The sequence below is a fragment of the Python bivittatus genome, unplaced genomic scaffold (assembly GCF_059951505.1).
Source record: "Python bivittatus isolate LINGU-HERP-01145 unplaced genomic scaffold, Pbiv_v1 ctg000350_np1212, whole genome shotgun sequence".
Lineage (NCBI taxonomy): Eukaryota > Metazoa > Chordata > Lepidosauria > Squamata > Pythonidae > Python > Python bivittatus.
In genome coordinates, this window is record NW_028277074.1 from 32568988 (window position 1) to 32590612 (window position 21625).

General features: G+C 35.9%; 1 protein-coding gene across 4 annotated transcripts in view; it reads left to right on the forward strand.

Moving 5' to 3' along the window:
* Window positions 1–21021, forward strand: part of MAP3K15 (mitogen-activated protein kinase kinase kinase 15) — a 73759-nt gene extending 52738 nt beyond the window's left edge. For 3 of the 4 annotated variants that reach the window (XM_088144861.1, XM_088144863.1, XM_088144864.1), the window contains 15 exons: window positions 4534–4667; window positions 5445–5572; window positions 6050–6180; window positions 6506–6611; window positions 8336–8493; window positions 11126–11309; window positions 12213–12390; window positions 13273–13447; window positions 16570–16755; window positions 17733–17838; window positions 19192–19399; window positions 20144–20256; window positions 20400–20497; window positions 20568–20644; window positions 20726–21021. In XM_088144861.1, coding sequence (XP_088000987.1) covers window positions 4534–4667; window positions 5445–5572; window positions 6050–6180; window positions 6506–6611; window positions 8336–8493; window positions 11126–11309; window positions 12213–12390; window positions 13273–13447; window positions 16570–16755; window positions 17733–17838; window positions 19192–19399; window positions 20144–20256; window positions 20400–20497; window positions 20568–20644; window positions 20726–20804 — 2061 coding nt within the window. In that variant the 3' untranslated portion in view covers window positions 20805–21021. Of the gene's footprint in view, window positions 1–4533; window positions 4668–5444; window positions 5573–6049; window positions 6181–6505; window positions 6612–8335; window positions 8494–11125; window positions 11310–12212; window positions 12391–13272; window positions 13448–16569; window positions 16756–17732; window positions 17839–19191; window positions 19400–20143; window positions 20257–20399; window positions 20498–20567 lie in introns of all 4 variants that reach the window. The other variant, XM_088144862.1, reaches the window with a different exon arrangement.
* Window positions 21022–21625: the final 604 nt, after the last annotated feature.

Below are 21625 nucleotides of genomic sequence, written 5' to 3' on the forward strand. Positions count from 1 at the left end.
TGAAATGCTGAAGCTTGAAAAATGAAACTGTTTGAAAGGTGAAGTAGCTTCGTAGTAATTCATGTGAGAGTATACAAGGACTTTACTCATATGCTCTGTATGGAAACAGAAAGCTTAAGGAAATTGAGGAAAATTTCAAGGGCATACTGCAGAGCTACTATACTGCAGGGAGACTTTTAGAAGTCTTGACTGAAGTACTGTTGATGTAAGAGAGAGAAAGAAGCTGACAATAATAACATGGGAATAGACTCAACCACTATCATTTTTTAAATTGAAATATTTTCAAAATTGTTGACTGCCTTTTTGGTTTATATATGAATTGGATTTTTTGCTCTGTATGTGACTTGAGTACCAATGAGTATTTTGTTGTTTATCCATATTAATACAAGCATTCTTCATTGTGGTCTCTTGGTTCACACAGATGGGTTATCTGTGCAAAGTTCTATATGGACTGTCTAGGTCAGTGTTGTCCAAACTTGGCTACTTTAAGATGAGTGGACCAACTCCCAGAATTCCCCAGCCAGCCATGCTGGCTGGGGAATTATGGGAATTGAAACCCACTCATCTTAAAGTGGGCAAGTTTGGATAACACTGGTCTAGGTAATACACAAATGTTTGGTAGAAGCCCTACAATATGTGTGCTACTCTGCTATGTGTGGCTCCCCATGAACCCCATCAATTTATTTTTGCCCTTGAGATCTTTGTTCTTACCAATATACTTACAGTTATTTTATTTATTTGTTGGGATCTCTGTCCTCTTGTCACAGGCATCTGGACTTCAGCCCTATGGTCCTTAGAATCCCATTTTCCAAGGATCAAGTGGCAAATTTTGCAAGTGCCAGAAGTTTCAGATGGGAGAAACTGACCTTTGCTTTGGTGAAGGTGATTCAGTAGACCCTTGTAAGCACTGGGAGGTATTTATGAAGTAGACTCATTACAATTATTCCTCCCACTTGTAGGCTATCCTTTGAGAGTAAGCTCTAAGTACAACAGACTACAAAGTATTTTCTTTGTAGATTTAGATTTAAATCTCATCTCTTCTCCAGTTGTGTCCCAGAAATTGCTCCCTCATGCCTTCAAATGTCTGACCAAAACCTCCTCCACAGACAGAAGAATCTGAGGTCTCCAATGAATGGTTATCAGTTCCAAGGGCATCACTCTCATGAAGAGCTCAAAGCATTTTTAAGAGGACAGTGCTGCCCAATTCCAACCAGGGCAAAACGAACTCTGTCCTTGCCTTGTACTTGGAAGGAGAGATTGGGCAGCAATATTTCCTTAGATTATCCTCTCTTCCACAGGGATGCTGAGAAAAAAGTCCTTTTTCTCTCTAGAGAGTACAGAGACCTAAGCCTCAAGATGGGTGCTTCTCTGATTTTATTTGCCTTCATGCCATTTTACTCCTCTAGAATAGATTATTGGCATATCAAAACCAGCCGTTCACAGTTCCAGTCAATAGATCAGCTTGCCCTGGAACAACTCAAGATGTAATGAAGCAGATAATTTCACATACAGTATTGGTCTTCCATTCCATATTTAATCAGATTCCACCCCTTAACTGTGTCAGAGTATGACAAGCAGATGTTGTAAGCATCATCTTCTTGTTCTTAAGTCTTGTTTTCCACATTTCTTTGAGACTTCCAGATCTCTCACTCCCCAGAATGGCCTCTTACTCAGAGATCATAATCTTCCTGTAGACAGTTGTACCTGCCTCTGCTGAGGATGACTGCCTCAGATTTTACCTACTGACATTTTGCTGTGGATCCCTTGTTCATCTGCTGAGACAGTTCCTGCTGTCCTTTGTGACTCAGATATTATACATTTGATGCTTCCCCTCTCTTTTCAACATGGGGCAGTAGGCAATGCCTGATCTTTGGCAGCAGGTAATGATGAATTTCCAGTATCTTGGTATTGCTTTCTTTTTTACGTAGAATGAATTCCTGTTTTACATGTTTCTGCCAGTCCCCCAAATTCTGACAAAACTCAACAGGAATTCAGCCAGCTGCATTCTAATTGCACCTTGATGATCTCAGCAACTGTGATTCATCCTTTTACTCTGCTTCAACTGTTGGGAGTGCCTCTGCCTTCCAAACCACCTCAACCTACCATCCATGCATCCATCAGGATGGTCTTTTAGGGACAGGTCTTTCACCCAGACAGTAATGCTCACTGCCTGACAGCTTGGAAGATTCCATATCTCTGGGACAAAGTAGGGCAAGTTATGTTGGCATCCTACACTGCCAAGTGAAAATCTTTTCTGGGAGATTATTTTGCTGGGAGACTATCAGGTACCTCATATTTTGGTTGTTCTCTTCCATTTAAAACAGCTAGTTTTGTAAGGCTCACTGGCAAGAAGCAGAGATTTTCCAGACTAGAGTCTCAGATCATACTTGGCTTAAAACTCTCCAACATACAACATGGCATAGCTAAATAAGAATCTTTATGTACTAAGAAAAATTACTAAAGTAGTTGACTGTTCTGTGTCAACATAAAAATGGAGCACCTTCTCTCACCTACTATAGTTTACACTTCTTTCTCCCACTCTTCCCTGTGCTATTTTCCCCTATTTCTTGCCAATGAAGTTGAATGATAGTTGGCAGTTGATTTAAGTAGCATCTCTGCCATGAGAAACACTGGCTGTTAGCTCCCAGAAGTTTGGCTCTTTCTTCCACAGAAGTAACCCTACTGCCATCTTCTTCTTTTTCTGTTAGGAGATGCTTCTCTTTTTGCAATCTGCTGATTAAGAATTTTATGAAAAACCCAGCATATCTCTGTCTTCTAGCTTGCCTTCCATTTCTGACATGGAGCATCTTTCTTCTTCTCTCTGTGTTAATGTCAAAGATCTTCAAGCCCATAAGTACTACACCACTTATTTAATAGAAGGAAGCCTTTTTGGTAGCCTTGACCGCAGGTTGGAGAACTGTGCTTTGCAAAGAGACTTCCCTTGTTTTTCTTAGGAATGATGTGGTCCTTTACCCCTACATTTTTTTCTTCTTTCAAAACTTACTGTCCAATTTTTATTTGAAACAGTGTAAAAGTGCCTCTGTCTTTTTTCCCTAGCCCCTCAAGTGTTTTTAACTGTTTTTATAGTTTGCAGTTGTAAGCTGCCCAAAGTCTATGGGAGTGGGCAGCTATAATAACTTTAAAATAACTACTACTGCTACATTACAAATTTTCCTTTGTCTTTTGGATGTCTGTGTGCTTTGGTTTTTACTTGGGCCATATGACACCATTCTTCTAAGACCAATGTTTAGTCTTGGCTTTCAAGGGCCTATCTTAAGTCTGTGGGCTTTTCCCAAGCATTTCTCCACCTGAAAGGTTGCAACCATCATGCTTTGTTATGAACTGGCCAAAGAGTTGTGCCTTTCCAAAACTATGTGCACTTCATGAGAGCAATAGCAGAGTTGGCAGTCTTTTTCCAGGGGATTGTGCCAGGTAGCTACACAGGCTGAGTCATCTACCATCACGGACTGGACCTTTGTTCTCACAGTGATACTTTTTTTTTTTTTTGAAAGATTATTCTCCTTTTGTTCATCTAATGAGAACCAGACTCTACCCTAGGTAAGCTTGCTAATCACCATGTGTCTAAATCACAGAAACTATGATAAAGGGCTGAATATTTGCCTGCAGCTGTAGTTCTTGGAATGTTCATCTGTGAATTCATACTTCTTTCACTTCTCTTCTGCTTGGTCTCCAGCTTTGGCTTTGGATCCTTTGTGTTGGTCTTGGCAACCACAATGTTTCAGAGGGAGTTGCACCTATTAATTTGGTATGCATGGGATGAGATTCTCACCAAACATTTCTGTAAAGTCTTGAAAGTTCTGCATAACCCATATGTGTGAATTCACAGATGACTGCTTGGAAACTGCAGTTACTTATAAGTTACTAGTTTTTATCATAATTCAAAACTTCTACATGGTTTAAGATATGCCATCTTCACATTTCTTGTTTGGTTTAATTGTGGAACTACAGTACTGCAAATGAATAATTTGTAAAGTTATGCCCACATAGGCATCTGTTTTGATGTGCATTTTGCCACTGCAGCTGTTCTGTTTTGGAATGTGTTGTTATTATGTGCCAGATTTTTTAAACTCAAAATTAGATTTTTTTTTACAGTGACAGATCTTTCTATAGCCTATGAGCCAAAAGAGGTGATGTAAATAAAATAAGCAAATACATATATAATTTATTTACCGTTCTTCCAGTTCTGTATTTTTCACTTTTCACTGTCTACTTATGTCAAAATATTTTTACATACCACAGTTCATCAATCTCGTTGATCAGCTACCTCTCTGTTGATTAGCACCACTAGCTTTTTTTTAATTGCACAAAGATAGGTTTTTGCAGTTTTAGTAGCCATCAAAGAAAACTGCAAACCTAACAAAAATGCTTGATTTTTAATTTCAAGAATGCTTGCTAAATTTCAAGTCAATAAATTACTAATCACTTGTATTAAAATCAGTTTGATGCTTTGACAATGTTCTTTTGTTGTTTCTGAAGATTAATTTTGAGTGTTATTTTCTTTTTTGCCTTCAGTATGAGTATGACTATGATGAGAATGGAGATAGAGTTGTATTAGGGAAAGGAACCTATGGGATAGTTTATGCTGGAAGAGATCTTAGCAATCAAGTTCGAATAGCCATCAAAGAAATACCAGAAAAAGATAGCAGGTGAATCTTTATATTTTTCCTAATAGTTCTGGGAAGCACAATGTTTTAATATTGAGGACAAATTTTAAAATGTATCCACATGTTTGGAGAGTATGTGTTTACTCTCTCTCTCTTGATTATGATATACTGAGAAGGATAGTATGAATTAATTTCAAGTCATTCCTTTTTAGTAAGAAAATTACAGTTAACAAGTGTGCAGATGAAAGAAAAGGCATATTGCTAAATGTTTTGAGACAATGGAAAGCGAAAAGGAAGATCTGCTAGACCAATGTAGTCTCATCAATTGGCATGCTCTTGCCAATAGAGCCATAAAATAGAATAAAGCACAAATTCACATTGTTTCAGTGGTTAAGTTGAAATGAAATTGCATGACCCAAGATGGGTTAGGAGGTATTGCAACTGGACATGCAGAAAATAAAATCTGTTAGCTGATTTATAATTCATGAAAGTATTCAACGTGTTTTTCTTAACTTGTTGCTATTAGTTTAAATAGTTTTCCTCATGTCTCTCTTCCTGGATAAAGGAACAAAAGAAATTAGTCTGTTGAAATGAATACACTGTCCTTTTTCAATTTACTGAGAGCATATTTATCTTGTAAAAATCCTGTTTGCTGAAGTATTATGAACCATTGCAGAAGCTTCGCTGCTCATTCTTTTACTTTATTCTAGTATTTTAAAAATAGCAATTTACGCATGTAACAACGTGATTTACTTAGGCTAGAAGGTTTTCTTATAATTTCTTAGGACTTTGCTTTTTCTTTCTATATTTTCATGGTAGATATTCTCAGCCACTGCATGAAGAAATTGCTCTTCACAAATATCTAAAACACCGAAATATTGTTCAGTATCTTGGTTCTGTTTCTGAAGATGGATATATTAAAATCTTCATGGAACAAGTGCCTGGCGGTTCGTATTGTTTTCTTTTAATCATAAAAGAAATTTAAATTAAATTTAAATTAAATTTAATTCTTTTCTTAATTTTAATTCTACATATAAGTAGAAATCAGAATAGAACCTAGCATTCAGGCTCAAATGATTTGTATTTTAAACATCTGCAAATGTATTATATTACCTTTAGCTATATTGCAATTGACTCAGTCTGAATAAGAAAATACATCCAACATCTCATGCTGAATCTGTGATGTCCTTCCATATTCCAGTGTAATTAATCTTACATAAAAAGAATCAGGTTGCTAGAATTATTGGACTCACGCACAAAATGTTCATTTCTGATTAGCCTCGTATTGAATTTCTGCAGGTGATTGTCTAAGAGTAATACTGTACTTATTTTATGAAAACATTATTTATAAAATACATAAAAATAAAACTACATCACATTTATAATCTGGTTGACTTTACAATTTATATATTTTTCTTCTTCAGGAAGTCTTTCTGCACTCCTTAGATCAAAATGGGGACCAATGAAAGAACCCACCATTAAGTTTTATACCAAGCAGATACTAGAAGGCTTGAAATATCTCCATGAGAATCAGATTGTACATAGAGACATAAAAGTGAGCACATGTTCTGTATCATTGCAGTTTTTAAGAAATATGTATTTGAGAAGTGTTATCATTCCATAATGCAAATTGCTCTCTTAGGAATCTTAATAAATTTCTTCTATGAGTATCTAATAAGACCTGGAACACTTCTCTTCATCATTTCCCTATGGATCCTTTTTGAATAGTAGATAGAGATAGGAAAGGAAGCACCCATTCTTCCATGATCTGGAATATGTTATTTAACCTAATGTGATATTAGAGACAGAATTCAGAGGAATCTTTTACTGTAGTTCCTGATGATTTGAATATGTTATGCTTATTTTCTATTCATCTTTAGGGAGACAATGTTTTAGTTAATACGTACAGTGGAGTAGTAAAGATTTCTGATTTTGGAACTTCTAAACGCCTTGCAGGAGTCAATCCATGTACAGAAACATTTACAGGTAAGAACAGAAATGGAACATCTTCCTAACTGCTTTTTCAACTAGAATGTATCTATTTTTCATTTTCTCAGTAAGGTCCTGTTTGGTCAAGCATGGAATTCAGTGCCAACAGTAGTCAATGTATATAGAAATAAATAAGGAAAATAGAGAAAAATATCCTTCAGGTAACTGTTCATCATTCCAGTAATATTCTTACCATTCCAGGAGAGTGTTCTGTACAAAATGCTAACTACACAAAAAAGAATACAGTGTTGGTAATGGGCAATAATAATAGCCAAAATACATACAGAAACATTAGTGGTATGCAGACTAAATAAAGCATTGTTTAACCAAATAATATATCTGCAAGAAGATGTCTCTTAGAAAATGGAATAAGATTGTGTCTGTTGAAACACTGGTTTTTCAGCAAATAATATTTTTAAGAAGGGCATTTCTACAATCCAAGGAACTAGAAATGAGTCCCATAATAAGAAAGAGAGGTGGATAGAACTCATCTGTTTACAGGCTCATTTGATGGGACCACTCCTCATTTTATCATCCCAATCCCAAATATTTATTTATTTTGTTTATTTATTTAGCAAATTTATATAGCCGCCCTTCTCACCAAAGTGACTCTGGGTGGCGAACAACAATCAGATAAAAAAACAAATATAAAAACAGAAAAATATTTAAAAACCACATTAATAAATACCATAAAAATACAAACCATAGTGGAAGGAATAATAAAAATGTCCCCCTCAGCAATGGAGCCATCAAAGCAGGTCTCTGATTCCCTGGGAGCGCCATGCCTGATCACGTAACCAGGTCTTGAGGGCCTTTCGGAATAGCAAAAGGGAGTTTGGGCTGAAGAGAGTTTGGACTAAAACCATATATCTGGCCCAAAGTCACCAGTGAACTCCATTTGGACGAGGGACTTCTTGTCCCAAATTCACGTTGTAATCATTATGTTACCTTAGATTTTCATATCACACCCTAGTTCTTTATTTATTTTATGCATTTTTGCTATTTGATACACAAACACTCTTCTTAATTGTGTCTTGCTCAAACAGGACTTTTAATTTCTTTTTTTAAAGGAAAATTGCTGATACAAATACACATTGGAACTTTGGGTTGGATGTGATTCTCTGTAAGAAGATTATGAGAGCCAGAGTCAACAGTGATGTTTGCAAAGCTAGCTTAAGAAACATAGGAATTTATCTATTAAATAGCAGAAGATACAGTAGTGACTCATTATAAAACCTTTACTGGTTTATAAAGAATGTACGAAGTACATTTGACTTCATTGCCTAATTAAAAAAAGTTACAACTATCCAAAATATGTTGTTACCTTTATTTAACATTTGTATCAAGGTTCATACTGACTGTCCCAGGCTTGGCCAATCTGGTATTTTTCAGATTATTAGGGTTGGAGTATTTAATAGCACATTTTTTCTCAGTGAATGTTGCAATAAAATATCATTGTACAAAGTTAAGAAATTAAGCTTTTGCATTTGCAGAAGCCTAGAATGTGCACGAAGCATAAATTTTTCAATATTGTTGAAAGGAACTTTTTTCTTTTGCATACATAGAGGCAAACATCTGAACAAAGAGTCTAGCAGTCAAGAGTTGCCAGCATTGACATTTGTCTACCTGTTAAATCCACCTGTAATATAAATGCAGTTTAAATGTTGAAAGTAGAGTATAATCAGTTCATATAATGTATCTTTTATGCTCCCTAATTTTAGGTACTTTGCAGTACATGGCTCCAGAGATCATTGATAAGGGTCCTCGAGGCCATGGAGCACCAGCTGATATTTGGTCCCTGGGATGTACTATCATTGAAATGTCAACAGGAAAGCCTCCATTTCATGAACTTGGGGAGCCACAAGCAGCGATGTTCAAAGTAAGAGCTGAATTGAGACTTAGAACAAAAATTGCCTAGGCATGTTCACATTTCCTATTAAGTTAGGTGATATAAAGCAGTTTTGCAACTGCTGAAGCTTCTAAGTTGTCATCATGAACAGCCCATGTAGATGTAGAATGAAATATAGTTATCAAGATTCTTTGTTACAAGGACATAAATTAGTGTTACAGCAGCTTCCCTGTAATGAGGGAGCCTATGCAAGAAGTAGCACTGAAAGAAAGTACTGCTAGCTTATGCAATATGCCTATCAAAAAGCAGGATTGAAAATTTGAGTCCATGTCCAATTTGATAGAGACGTAAACTTGGCAAATGTGCTTTCTGAGTGATCTGAGCAGATACTATAAACACTCACTTTGGCTTAACTAGGTTAAGATTTTCGGTCTTCTAGCTCTCATTTATCTAGCAGCTCAGAAATTGACTTGAATATTTTTAAAACATTGATAGCACCTTATTCATAACTAGGAATTACCTCTGCCAGCTATTTCAGATAGATACTTAAAGAAGATGTTAATAACTACTGTAGCCAAGCTGCTATCTAGTATTGAGAAAATGTCTTTATTGCTGGTCTAGCAGTGATCATAGTGTGGCCTTTTCTTTTTCCATGGGGATGAGTACAACTCACCTGGTGAAGATCGGAGCTTAAATGAGCATAACACATTAACTTACAATGTAGTTTGTTCATTCTGACTTAATGTGATAGGTGAACCCAATTATTGTGGTAGCAAACCGTAGTTTATGTCTTATATTATGAGGTCCTATTGGTTTATTCAAGAAACCTTGAGAGTCCACCATATTCTTCTGTGATATTTGCTTTATATTCATGCTATGTTGTTCAGTCCCCTCTTGCACTGTGACATCCCACGCATGTATGTAAGCTGTTACTGTATCATGACATCACAACATACTTTGAGTCATTGATGCCTCTCTATTACTGGCACTACATAGAGGTAGGGTACAAAACTAGCTCCTAGATAATTTCATTCTGTCAGGCAGGGGGTTAGAAAATAAGTGTGCTAGCAAAACAAAGAAAGGATGGAATCACCCTTTCATAAACAACTTCAGACAAACAGCAGACAGAGAAAAAAACAAGGAATATGTTCCTGTCTGTCTCTCTCCACTGCCCCCTAGTCTCAGAATTTGGGAATTTCCAGCAGTATAGCAACTTCTAGACATTTTTCAAGAGAAGATCCATGTAGGGTGTTTTGTAGTTTTCAAGACAGGTGCAGATTATTGTTGACAAATCTTCCCAGCTCAGGAAGGATCACGGTTGGTGTTGTAGGCATCCTTGTGCTAAACATTCCTTGCCACAGCCACCTGCAAAGCAAGTGACAGTTGAAGATTAAGGAGACTTGCAGGCTGCACCGAATGTTTTCAAGAGTAGTGCAACCCATCCAAAACATGCTGAATCCTAGTCTTGGGTAATTTTTTTATTTACCAACAGGACTTCTGAGTTTCTGGATTTAGCTTCAGCTTGTTTTCCATTATTCAGTTTTGGCTAACACATTTAAAGCTAAATTGCTATTGTAAATATACAGTAGAGCTACAGCAGATCAAGAGAAGTTAAATCTTGATTACCGTAACAGGCTGTTTGCACTTACCCATTTAGCTGCTGATGTGCCCCCTGGCCAGGTTCAGTTCTGTTCTCTTCAATTAGGTTTCAAGATATTTGTGTACAATTTGTACAGAAGACTTGAAAACAGTAATCAGGGTGGGCAGATCTGGTCAAATAAGGTCAAGATCTTTAAAAGTCTCTGTGAGATGTTTCATTGCAATTAAAAAGTTATAGTCATCTTGTCTCAGAGTGCTTTAAAATTCTTAACAGTTTCGTATTTGATTGTGACCAATTATAGTTTTTTAATGTTCTAAATACTCTAATGGGTCACTATAAAATACAGTATTGCATTGCATAAAAGTTAAAGTTAGAATACAATATAGAACTTTAAAAAGTTAGAAGCAAATATTGCATCTGGAGCAAAAATAGTGTCATTTTCAAGTGTGGGGGTGATGAACCTGATGTCTTTGCTGGAACCTTCTCCCTAGCCATGAACGTATGACCTAGATTTACTCAGAGCTTGGCTGTTCTTCAAATGTAACACCCAATATGAATATGCTTTGTGAAGCCTCAGGCTTGGACACCCAGCTTTTAGTGCTGGGACTGAACCAGTACAAACTCTGAAATAGGTATTCAATAAACCAGCTTCAAAAATGTTAGTTTAATCATATTATTTGCGATTAATCATAGTTTGTATTACAGTTAGCATAAGCTTCAATTAATTGAAAAGATTCTCCTTCTCACTTTCTTCTTTTTTTTGTAGGACCAAAGAGGGAGAAGGTGGCAGGGTAGTGGTGAGGTAGATTGGAGATCTTGAGAGTTATTCACCAAATTATAAGGATAATTTATTGTTATATCTAATTAAGTCCATTAATGACTATGATTAATTGTAAATGGCAATGAAAGTGATTAGAGTGTCACCGCTACTTCTAAGAGAAAGTAATTGATATGGCCTTTAATTATGTGGTAACATACTACTTTATTGCACACAATAAAACAATCCAACTTTAGATTAATTTTTCATAGTCAAGTAACATAGACCATCTTTATTACTTACAGGTTGGGATGTTCAAAATTCACCCTGAAATCCCTGAATCACTTTCTGTTGAAGCTAGATCTTTCATCTTGCTCTGCTTTGAACCTGATCCAAATAAGCGTGTTACAGCATCTGATTTACTTAAAGATCCATTCTTAAAACAAGTGAACAAAGGCAAGAAAAACAGAATTGCATTTAAGCCTTCAGGTAAAAAAAAAAAAAAAAGCCAGTATGTCTACAGCACAGCTAAGAATTATTTAAGAATAATTAGATAAAACTTCTTTATTGATTTCCAGATGTGGAAAGAATTGTAATTCAGAGATGGAAAATATGTTTTCTTTGCAAATGATCTGTATTCAGTCCCTGGTATCTCCAAAGAAGGCTGGGAAAAAACCCTGTCTGACCTCTGGAGGGCCATTGCCAATTAATATCTGGGCTGGATAGATCACTATAAAATAGCTTCCTCTGCTTATATTGTGCAATTAATGATATGGTATTAAATCCCCACCACCACCAAAAAATGATCTGTATGAAACAAGAGTCCTGTGATTTATTAAATAAAGAAGAAAATTATGAGCAAACTTTCCATGATGAATAGCATTTCCTGGATAAATCTTAGAGCAGTTGTTTCCTTAAACATGTGGCTCTATATTCCAAAGTGAAACAAGTTGTGACGGTTATATTCCAAAATTGGGTGTGGACATAATTCTAAAACAATTTCTGAGCAGGCACTGATTTGACTTAACCAAGGAAGAAACCTTACACAAATCTCAGAATTGCAACAGTGTAAAAACAAAGTTACCACAACAAAGGCATTGTGATGCTCTTATCACTAGCAGCTTCCTTTATCAAGAATATTTTATGTGTCTAGGAGTCAGGCATTATTTCTGGTTAGATCACTTTCTAAGTTAACTGTCCTAGCATGGCATCCTCTGCTGATGTAGAGAAGTTTCACATTAATCGGTTTGGGTTTTACTTTTCTGCTTTGCTTTTCCAGTGACCTGTCTGATTATATTTAATAGCTATTTTAATTAAAATTTATTATAACCCAGTTGTTCCATTGCTTAAGAAATGAATAATGGTTTTATTTATTCCTTTCCTCCTTTCCAGATTATAATCGTAGCACATCTCTGCCTCTGCCAGTCCAAGGAGAGCAGGCTGGCAGTAGCAGTAGTGAGCATGGCTCTGTCTCACCAGACTCCGATGTGCAGTCTGATATGTTCTTTGAAAAGGCAAAACGTTCTCTTTCTGAAGTTCAATCAAACAGTCCCATTTCCCATTTGTTAAGGTAGATTTTTTTTTTAAATCCATTCAATTGTGTTAAATTCTCAGAGACTTCCTAGACAAATCCCTGCAGTTTACTTGGCAAGGTTTTTCAGAAGTGGTTTGCCATTACCTCCTTCCTAGGGCTGAGAGAGAGTGACTGGCCCAAGGTCACCCAGCTGGCTTTGTGCTTAAGGTGGGACTAGAACTCACGGTCTCCCGGGTTCTAGCCTGATGCCTTAAAACCACTACACCAAACTAACTCTCCAAGGTAAAATTTACTGTTAATTAATTGCCTGGTTGTGGTAGGTATTTTCGAAGTCAGTTTTGTGTCAGCCCTACAGTATAAACCTTGGATGGTAAAGCAGTAGTATGGTGGTAATCTAATCCATTCGTTTGAAGTGATTCAAACATGCTACACATAGAAAAGCGTGCACATGAACAAGATTTAATTCCTTACCTTTGATGTTGATGTGTAGCAGCTCAGATGCCGCAATTGAATCAGTTGTGCATCTCTTACTTTATTGTCCCCTTCACAGCACTAGTGCTCAGAGCTTCTATTTCCCTTGTACAGGCTGGTCTGAATCTAGAATTACATATTTTTTTACTTGCTGACTTTTCAGCCTGAATCTCCACGAAGGTGGCAAAGTTTTGTTTGATTTCAGTTGCCATCAGGAAGTTTGGGGCCTGATCTTTATGCCAGTTGGGAGTTTGCTGGTGTGCTGGAAAATACCCTGACAATCATCTCAGAGGGTTATCACCGGTCTCATTTTGTTACTTATCTCTTGTTGTGTATTTTTCAGAAGTGAATCAATAAAATAAGCTACTCAACTGTTAGGACATGTTTTATTCATAATATTACGTGGTCATTTATATCTTCTTGTGAATGTTGTCATTTCTCACATAGTGTTCCTGATGACAGCTCAGTTCCAGATGAGCGAAGTTCTCCCCCTTCCCTTGAGGAAAAAGATGCTGGCCTTTTCTTACTACGAAAGGACAGTGAACGTCGTGCAATTCTATATAAAATACTTAAGGAGGAGCAGAATCAAGTAGCTTCTAATCTACAAGAATGTGTAGCACAGGTAATAACATCTTACTAGTTTGTAAATAGCTAAAAGTGAAGTAATAGCTTTATATGAGAATTTTAAATACCAGTACTTAGAGGGTAGGATTTGTTGACAATATGAAGGTCAATATAAGTGATACATTTTTTTCTTCTGATTTTTGGCAATGATTCTCCCAGATATTTGGGTGTATCTTCCTTCCTTCCTTCCTTCCTTCCTTCCTTCCTTCCTTCCTTCCTTCCTTCCTTCCTTCCTTCCTTCCTTCCTTCCTTCCTTCCTTCCTCCCTCCCTCCCTCCCTCCCTCCCTCCCTCCCTCCCTCCCTCCCTTCTAAATCAGGAGATAGCTACCACAGGATGAGATATAAAAAAATGTTTCAACTAGATTTCATGCTAGGGCCTTCTCTGGCTTATAGGATCAGTCTGTTTATCTTCATGTTCATTACTCACACACATAAAATTGCCTTATACTCGTTTTACTTTCCAATCACATAGGAAAAACACTAAGAATAAACAACATTATCAGTGGGCACCGAAAGAGAAAGTGTGTTTCACCTTCACTTTCTACATTCTTATGTGGAACATAGTTGACAGTAGCAGCAGCCTATTTTCAGACCTAAAAACAAAGGGGTGTGTGTGTGTGTGTAAATCAAACGCTACCCATCTCACTGTATAAGTGACTCTAGGCAATTATAGAGAGAGAGACTGCACATGTATTCACTGAGAAGGGGTACAAACATGATACAAATGAATTATATGAAAATAGTATGAAATACTTCAAATTGTTATATCAGAGGTTAAATGAAATTAGGAAATAATACCTTTTTGTTTCATTATATAGTTTTATGAAGAATACCACCTTTCAAGCAGTAGATAAATGTTTATAAAAACAACTGTAGTAACCTGTTTGCATATAGTTTTCTGCTAAGGATAATGAAGAAGCGGGAGGAAATCAGCGTCTAATTCAAAAATTACAAAGATTATAGAAGAACACAGAACCCCCTTATGTTTTGTTCAGTAATGAACTGTTGTGTGATTGCTGGTCGGAGACTGTGAATGACAAGTATTTTTCCCCTTTCTCCATCAATACATCATTAAAAAAAATGATTATTTTTTTAATCTTTTGGATTGGAAACATGGAAAGACAGATTTATTAACGATTAAACTTTGCTGTGATGTAGAGAAATAATTCCAGTAATATGGCTTGCTATCAAAAGGATCAGAATGGAAATCTTCACAGAGACAGCCAGAAAAAGTGATATGATACAGAGAGAACAACTTTATTCTTCCATTTCTTTTCTGATCTCAGGAGCCCAAACACAAGAAGCTGTATTGAGCAGTTGAAGAGCAAAAACAGCAGTATGTGAAAGGTTAAGCATATTTGCACCTATTGCTCTTCATTCCTAATTACTCCTTTCTACACTGTTTTGAAGCAGAAGAAACATGCTTATACTTAATAATTAGTTGAATCCTTACGGTACTAAAAGTGTCTTAGCGTACATTTTCTGTTGCTATTACCTGTGCAACACATTTTTTTTTATTTTATTCATTCAATTTGGGTTTAAGGACTAGTATAAAGGTCATATCTGAAATGGCATCGTGATCCCCTTATCCTGCACCCAAGAAAATTAAATGGATCTAAATAAGTATTACTGCAATTCATGATGGAAAGTTGCCCTCTGCAGCTCTCACTGTGAACTGAAAAATGGCAGTTGGATTTTCCAGATTGGAAAGTTGAAAACAATTTATGCTAACGGTTTGGTGGTTTGCTACAAGGTGTTTTGTAGATTGGTATCACATGAAATATTATATTGTAAACAAAATAAAATCAGAAGTGTTGAGAACCAACACTGAGGACCAGTGCTCCTATTTATCTATGTTTGTGAATGGAGGCTGTCAGCAATATCCATTTAGGTCAGTAAAAATGCACCATTCTACTTAGTAATTCAAAGTTTTATTTACTATGAATAGATACAAGGTAGTGCATATTCCCATAGCTGTACCCCAAACTTAAAGGCTGGTAATAGAGTCATTTTACAACTAGTATTGATAATCACTAGATCCGTTTCCAAAGAATTCTGAACAATTTCTTCACAAAGTAAGAATCTGCAGCAATGTGTCATAGACCTCTGGAAAAATAGGCTGTTATGAATTAAACTGGGTTCACATTTTACTTATGGTCTTCAGTTAGCAACCAGAACAATGGATCCCATTATTTTCTTTGCTCACTCAGTATTAGCCTTGTTATAGAACTCTGCTAACTTGGCAATAAAGCCAGATTTAGGCATAAGGTAAGCAAGCAACAGCTAGGGCCTTGCAGTTGAAGGGCCTCCTAGTATTTCAGACTTTTTTTTCATTTGTTACAGTTTTATTATAATTTCATGTATGAAATTTTCTGAAACTTAAGCTTTTTTGCATGTATTGCTTTGGCATGCACCTGCTCCTTCTGTTCAAAGAGGCCCCTTCTTTATCACAGGTTTGTTATGCATCTTGGAGTCATTCTTGCCAATCTCAGCGTTAATGGTCTTATCTTCTTTTAGCGCTGACCAAACAGAGCCTCTGCAGATTCCATGGCTCAGGGCTTTACCCTGTCATAATCCAGCCCTGCTGGGCAAAGTTGATGTTTCTGAAATGTTTCTATGTATTGGTCAGATACAGCACAGGTTGCTTTGGATAGTCTGGTATATACATATTTTTTACCTTTACATAAGGATGCTGTCACTTATTGACAAAGAATGTATACGGAATTTCCCAGGTCTACTATACATAAAGCAGTGATAATCCAATACTGTTGCTTAGTATTTCAAACCATGCTTCAATTTTTTTCCCCAGCACACAACAGTTTGGTTGATATAAATCACTATCTGATATAATTTAGCTACTGCTTGAATTATCAGGTGATATAAACATACTGATAAATATATTTATAGAAAATGAAAACAAAACTGCTGGCTTTCAGTTATATCAATATTCAATTTGACAAACTTATTACTAAGCCTCTTTTCAATTAATTTATTGGCTCAGTAATGTGATTTAGGATAACTATGGGTTTGTGGTTACCTATTTACCATAGTTGTAACATTTGTTGAACTTATCACTTGCTGGTTGTTTAAAATTTTATTTTGCATGTTCATATTTTTCAGAGTTCTGAAGAATTGCATCTTTCAGTTGCTCACATTAAGCAGATAATTGGGATTTTAAGAGATTTTATACGCTCTCCTGAACACAGAATTATGGCATCAACGATATCGAAGCTGAAAATGGATCTTGATTTTGACAGTACTTCAATCAATCAGATTCACCTAGTATTGTTTGGATTTCAAGATGCAGTATGTTCTAATATTTGGAATATGGGGATGGGCAAAAAGTTCTGCTATTGCAAATGTTCATGTATTCTTAAGCACTTTAGCACAGCTAGAATACATTCACCAGCAAGAGCAAATAAATGCATTTTTCATGACTTATCATTCAAGAAAACAACACTAAAATTACAATATTCTGAATAAGGGCAGAAGACAAGAATTGGCAGCAGTGGCCTACCTGATACTCATTAGATATAAACGCTTCATTGCAGATGATGATTAAAGGCATGTATATAGAAAATCTCCCAGAACATTTTTATTTACAGTGGTAAAATTGCTGAAATGAGTTCCACTTTCTACTGTATGGAGATACTTTGTAAAATATGTTGCACATAGAACTTTTAAGCAAGCAAATATCCCAATTAATTTGCACGGCCAGTGTAGATAAATTATTTCATCTGTAGCCTTTTTCTTTGCCTGGATGGTGATATAGTTGCAGATAATAAAAATAAGACACCGAAATGAGAGTGCAACTATCTTTTCTGAACACTGTTTGCATACTTTGAATTTTCTTTAAAAACCTAGTGATTATAAATTATAAATTTCTTCAGATAGTAAACAGTCGTTCTGTCCAGTTTTTACCATGAAAAGTAGGCTTTCCTTAAGATGGAGTTCTTCAAATGATCATGTTGACTGAAAATTCTGAATTGTAGTCCCAAAACTACAATTTAACTAGCACCAGATTAAGGAAGGCTGATGGTAGGTGATCACCAGTGATGCTCTCTAAATATTTAGCTCAAATAGAAACAGCTGCCTTTTCCCAAGAAATGTAAAGATTGAAGTATTCAATATTTATTGAATCTTGAAAAAGTGTCTCATTCCAATATAACCTCAATTGCTAAAAGCAGCTACTAATCCAAGTTTCTTCATTGTAATGCTGCAGTTACTTGATTAGTAGATTGGAAATTGGTAAGTACACAGTTTATTTGGTTCTCTTCTAATAGGTGAATAAAGTGTTAAGGAATCATTTAATCAGACCTCACTGGATGTTTGCAATGGATAATATAATACGGCGTGCAGTTCAGGCAGCTATCACTATTCTTATTCCTGGTAAGTGAAATTCCATGGTTCAATATGCTGCACGTAGCCCTGTTGGTATGACACACTATGGAATGAGACACACCCAATGTAGCTTAAGAGAACCGCTAGCATCCTTTGTGAAATTAATATAAAAACTGAAGGTTCCCATCACCACAACATATTTTTGGGATACTATTTGCTATATCAATTTATATCTGAAACCCTATAGATCAATAACTGAAAGTGGTATCTAAGTAACAGTACTTGGTTTTAAAAAATCTTAGCCTTCAGTATTATTGGCAAGTTGATAAAATTGTGGGCTACATCATGCTGTTAAATTTATAGCAGGTTGATGGACCGCACCTAGAGTGTTCATCAGGACTGACCTAGTGGCAAAGTGCAGTGGTATTAGGTTCTTTCCTGTATTATAAGATCTGTATAAAAATCCTGGTTATAGAAATAGATCATCATCAGATTTGTTAATAACACACACACACACACACACAAGTAATTGTCTTGTCTTGGAAACCACAAACTAAATTAGTCTCCATTAGCTAAAAACAGAATTGCAGTGTCCAAATTGTAACAAATAATCATTCTGCTGTGTGTTCTGTTTAGATCAAACCTTACTTTCAGTTTGGGGCCCTGGATTTTTGTAGGAATATTGGTATATTGGGGCAACTCTCTAGGAAGGTGACATACAACATGTGGACAGACTCAACCACAGCTTCAATTGGGAAACTATTACATTTTACATCAAGCCAAATTGAAAAATGCTAGGAAATTCCTAAAAGCTCAGCATTCAGACAAATCAGCCATCAATAGACACAGAGTTAAACCAAATTTACATACCATTCAAAAGAGACAATAAAAAACCTAGGAAGGAAACAAAAAGACCAGAACACATCCTCTCCAGCAGCCAACACACAGATAAGCAAGAATTAACACTAGATAAACAATCAAGCAGAAAACAATGCCATAATCAAGGAACTACCAAGGAGAAAACCACAACCCCACCAAAACTGGCAGGGCAAGCTATTGTATATAAACACACAGCAATCCCCACACTCAACTCAAATTGACAATGTTACCTAGTTGGGTAATGAAACATATGCAGGCAACCAACCAAGCTCAGAGAGCACCAAGAATTTCACAGTTCAACCCTGAGATGTATATTCTCTTCTAAAGGTGACGATTATGAAAGGCCAGGGGACCAAGTTATTAGGGATTGGAATCACTGGGCATATTAATCTGGGAATGCTAAATATGAAGCAAAATATTTGAAAATGACTGTCATTTCGAAATGGAGTTTTTAATCTTACAGGTTCCTATTTTAAGAAAAGGAGAAGTAAAAAATCATTATGATTCTTCTGCTTTACACAGAGCTTCGAGCTCATTTTGAACCAGCATCAGAAACTGAAGGAGTAGACAAAGATGCAGATGAAGTTGAGGATGATTACCAGCAAGCTGAACAAGGAAGACAAGAGGAATCAGTTACTGCTGGAGGGTGCACGCTCACTTCTTCCACGTCCCTGGATGCTGAACAGAAACTTAGTTTGCGGTTAAATAAATTAAAACAGCAAACAAACAGGTAAACAGCTCTGGACAATATGTTTGCATTAAAAACGTGTTCACACGTATCTTTTAGTCGTTTTTATGATCATCTACAGATCATATAAACTACTCTTCAGCAAGAGAAGCTCAACTAATTAAAGGCCATAAAATCTGCAGATTTGTATTTATCTTGCAAGGTCAATCAGTTCCTGTGCTGGCAGTCCAATGGACAGGAAGGTAACAAAGAGGCCCACCGTCATTCTTACCTCTGGGTCACCATCTGTAGTGTATAGTTTGACAGAACCCAGAAGAAATGCAGCCCTCAAAAGAAAAAAATGTTTTCTGCTCCAGAAAATCAAACTGTTTGCATAGGACATATAGTGCAATACTTTTTTTTAATTGTAGATTTAAGATTGGACAAATTAGGAGAATCCTATGCCTGTAGCTTTCATATACAAATCTATTTTTAAATACCAGTATATGAACAGCGTATTGATTTCATGCCACAGATTCCTTTGCACGTTATAAGAAAGTTCTGTCCAATGTAGCTGATGGCCTGAAAGCATGTCTTTACACTGAATGTACAGTTAATTTGATTGTTATGTAACACTTATGTGTATGGGGAAAAATCATGTGCGTTTGTATGGAAAAAAGAACGAGATCATATAACAACATATACTTATATTTTAAACTAGGGTTTCCATGTAAATAAATACATAAGTATTTAAATGGGATTGTTTTGTACATCAGATACAATATTGACTAATTTTTCATATAATAGGTTACTGGAAAACCTAGTACAGAGGGAAAGGGAATATCAGAAACTCCTTCAGCAAATATTGCAGCAAAAAATTCAAGATTTGCATCTCCTTCAACTCCAGTTAAAAACTACTGGTAAGTGGGCAAATGAAACTTTCTGCATTCATTTAGGTGGAGTCAACAGGCTATATGAAGTAATACATATTAGTATCTAAGGTCTATTCTATAAGCAAACACTTGAATAATATGTTTCGTTAACATACTTTGAATTGTTGCAGAAATTCAACCGTCATCATCTGCTTTTCAGCACAATGCTGATGAAGAACTTATCAAGTGGTTAAAACAACAAAGAGCTGATTCAGATGCAATTGATAGGGTAAGATTAAATAGCCAAGATCTTACATGCTATCAGTTATTACTCTCTAAACACAAATTATTTCTTTCAGTTTGTTCAAGAGGACTATACACTCAGCGATGTTCTAAACAGTATCACAAAAGATGACTTGCAACTGCTTAGACTCCGGTAAGAACAGTATTGCACAATTCTAGAAGTACTGCTTTCCAGTAGACCGAACCTAAGATGATGTTTTGTTTTCTCATACAGTGGTGGACTTGTCTGTCGCATCTGGAATGCAATATTAAAACACAGAAAGCAAAATACAGTGTTGGGAATGGAAGTTTAACGTTTCACTTTTGCCAGATGCTAATGGACTGAAAGAAAGAAAAAGTACACATTCCAAATAAGTTGTTTTATACACTGATCGCCTTGCATGTTTTGCACAAAAAACATTAAAAAGCTCTCTTTGTAAGTATCAAAGAATAAGATGACTATAGTGTCTATTATAAATGGATATATATATATATATATATATATATATATATATATATGATTTTTGTTTTGCAACTTAGCCACATTTACTATTATTTAAACAACCTACACAGCTTTAGACATGTACAGTAACTTAGAAAATGCTTGCTTTAAACATAGCTACATGTAAAATTCATCTTATGCAGTACAGCTTCTCATACGTAAATGTAAAGGTTTTCTAATATACCTGCTGTCTTTTAAAAACATATCTGGGTGATGTATAATGTAAAGTATTACATTTTGTGTGATTTTGTGAAAACAAAATAAATCCCAAAACATTTCAAATTGTGCAGGGTTTCACAACAAAAAATAATTAGTTCGAATTATATTTAAAACAGGGCTTCCCAAACCTGGGTAAATTGCCCCAAACTGGGTAAAAGTGGTTTTCGTTTGGGTGACGACACATGAACCCATTACCCAATCACAACAGAGATGTTTAAATTGACTTAAATTTACCTACGTTGGGTAAAAAGAACAAAACCGGATCACCGGTTTTGGGTAATGAAGGAAAAAGTTTGGAAAGCACTGATTTAAAATATTAAAATTTAATTTTAATATTAAAATATCAAATTTAAAAGAAAATACAATGGAAGAAAGCTTCTTTCCTTGAAAAGTGACGAAGGGAAGAAGGCAGCG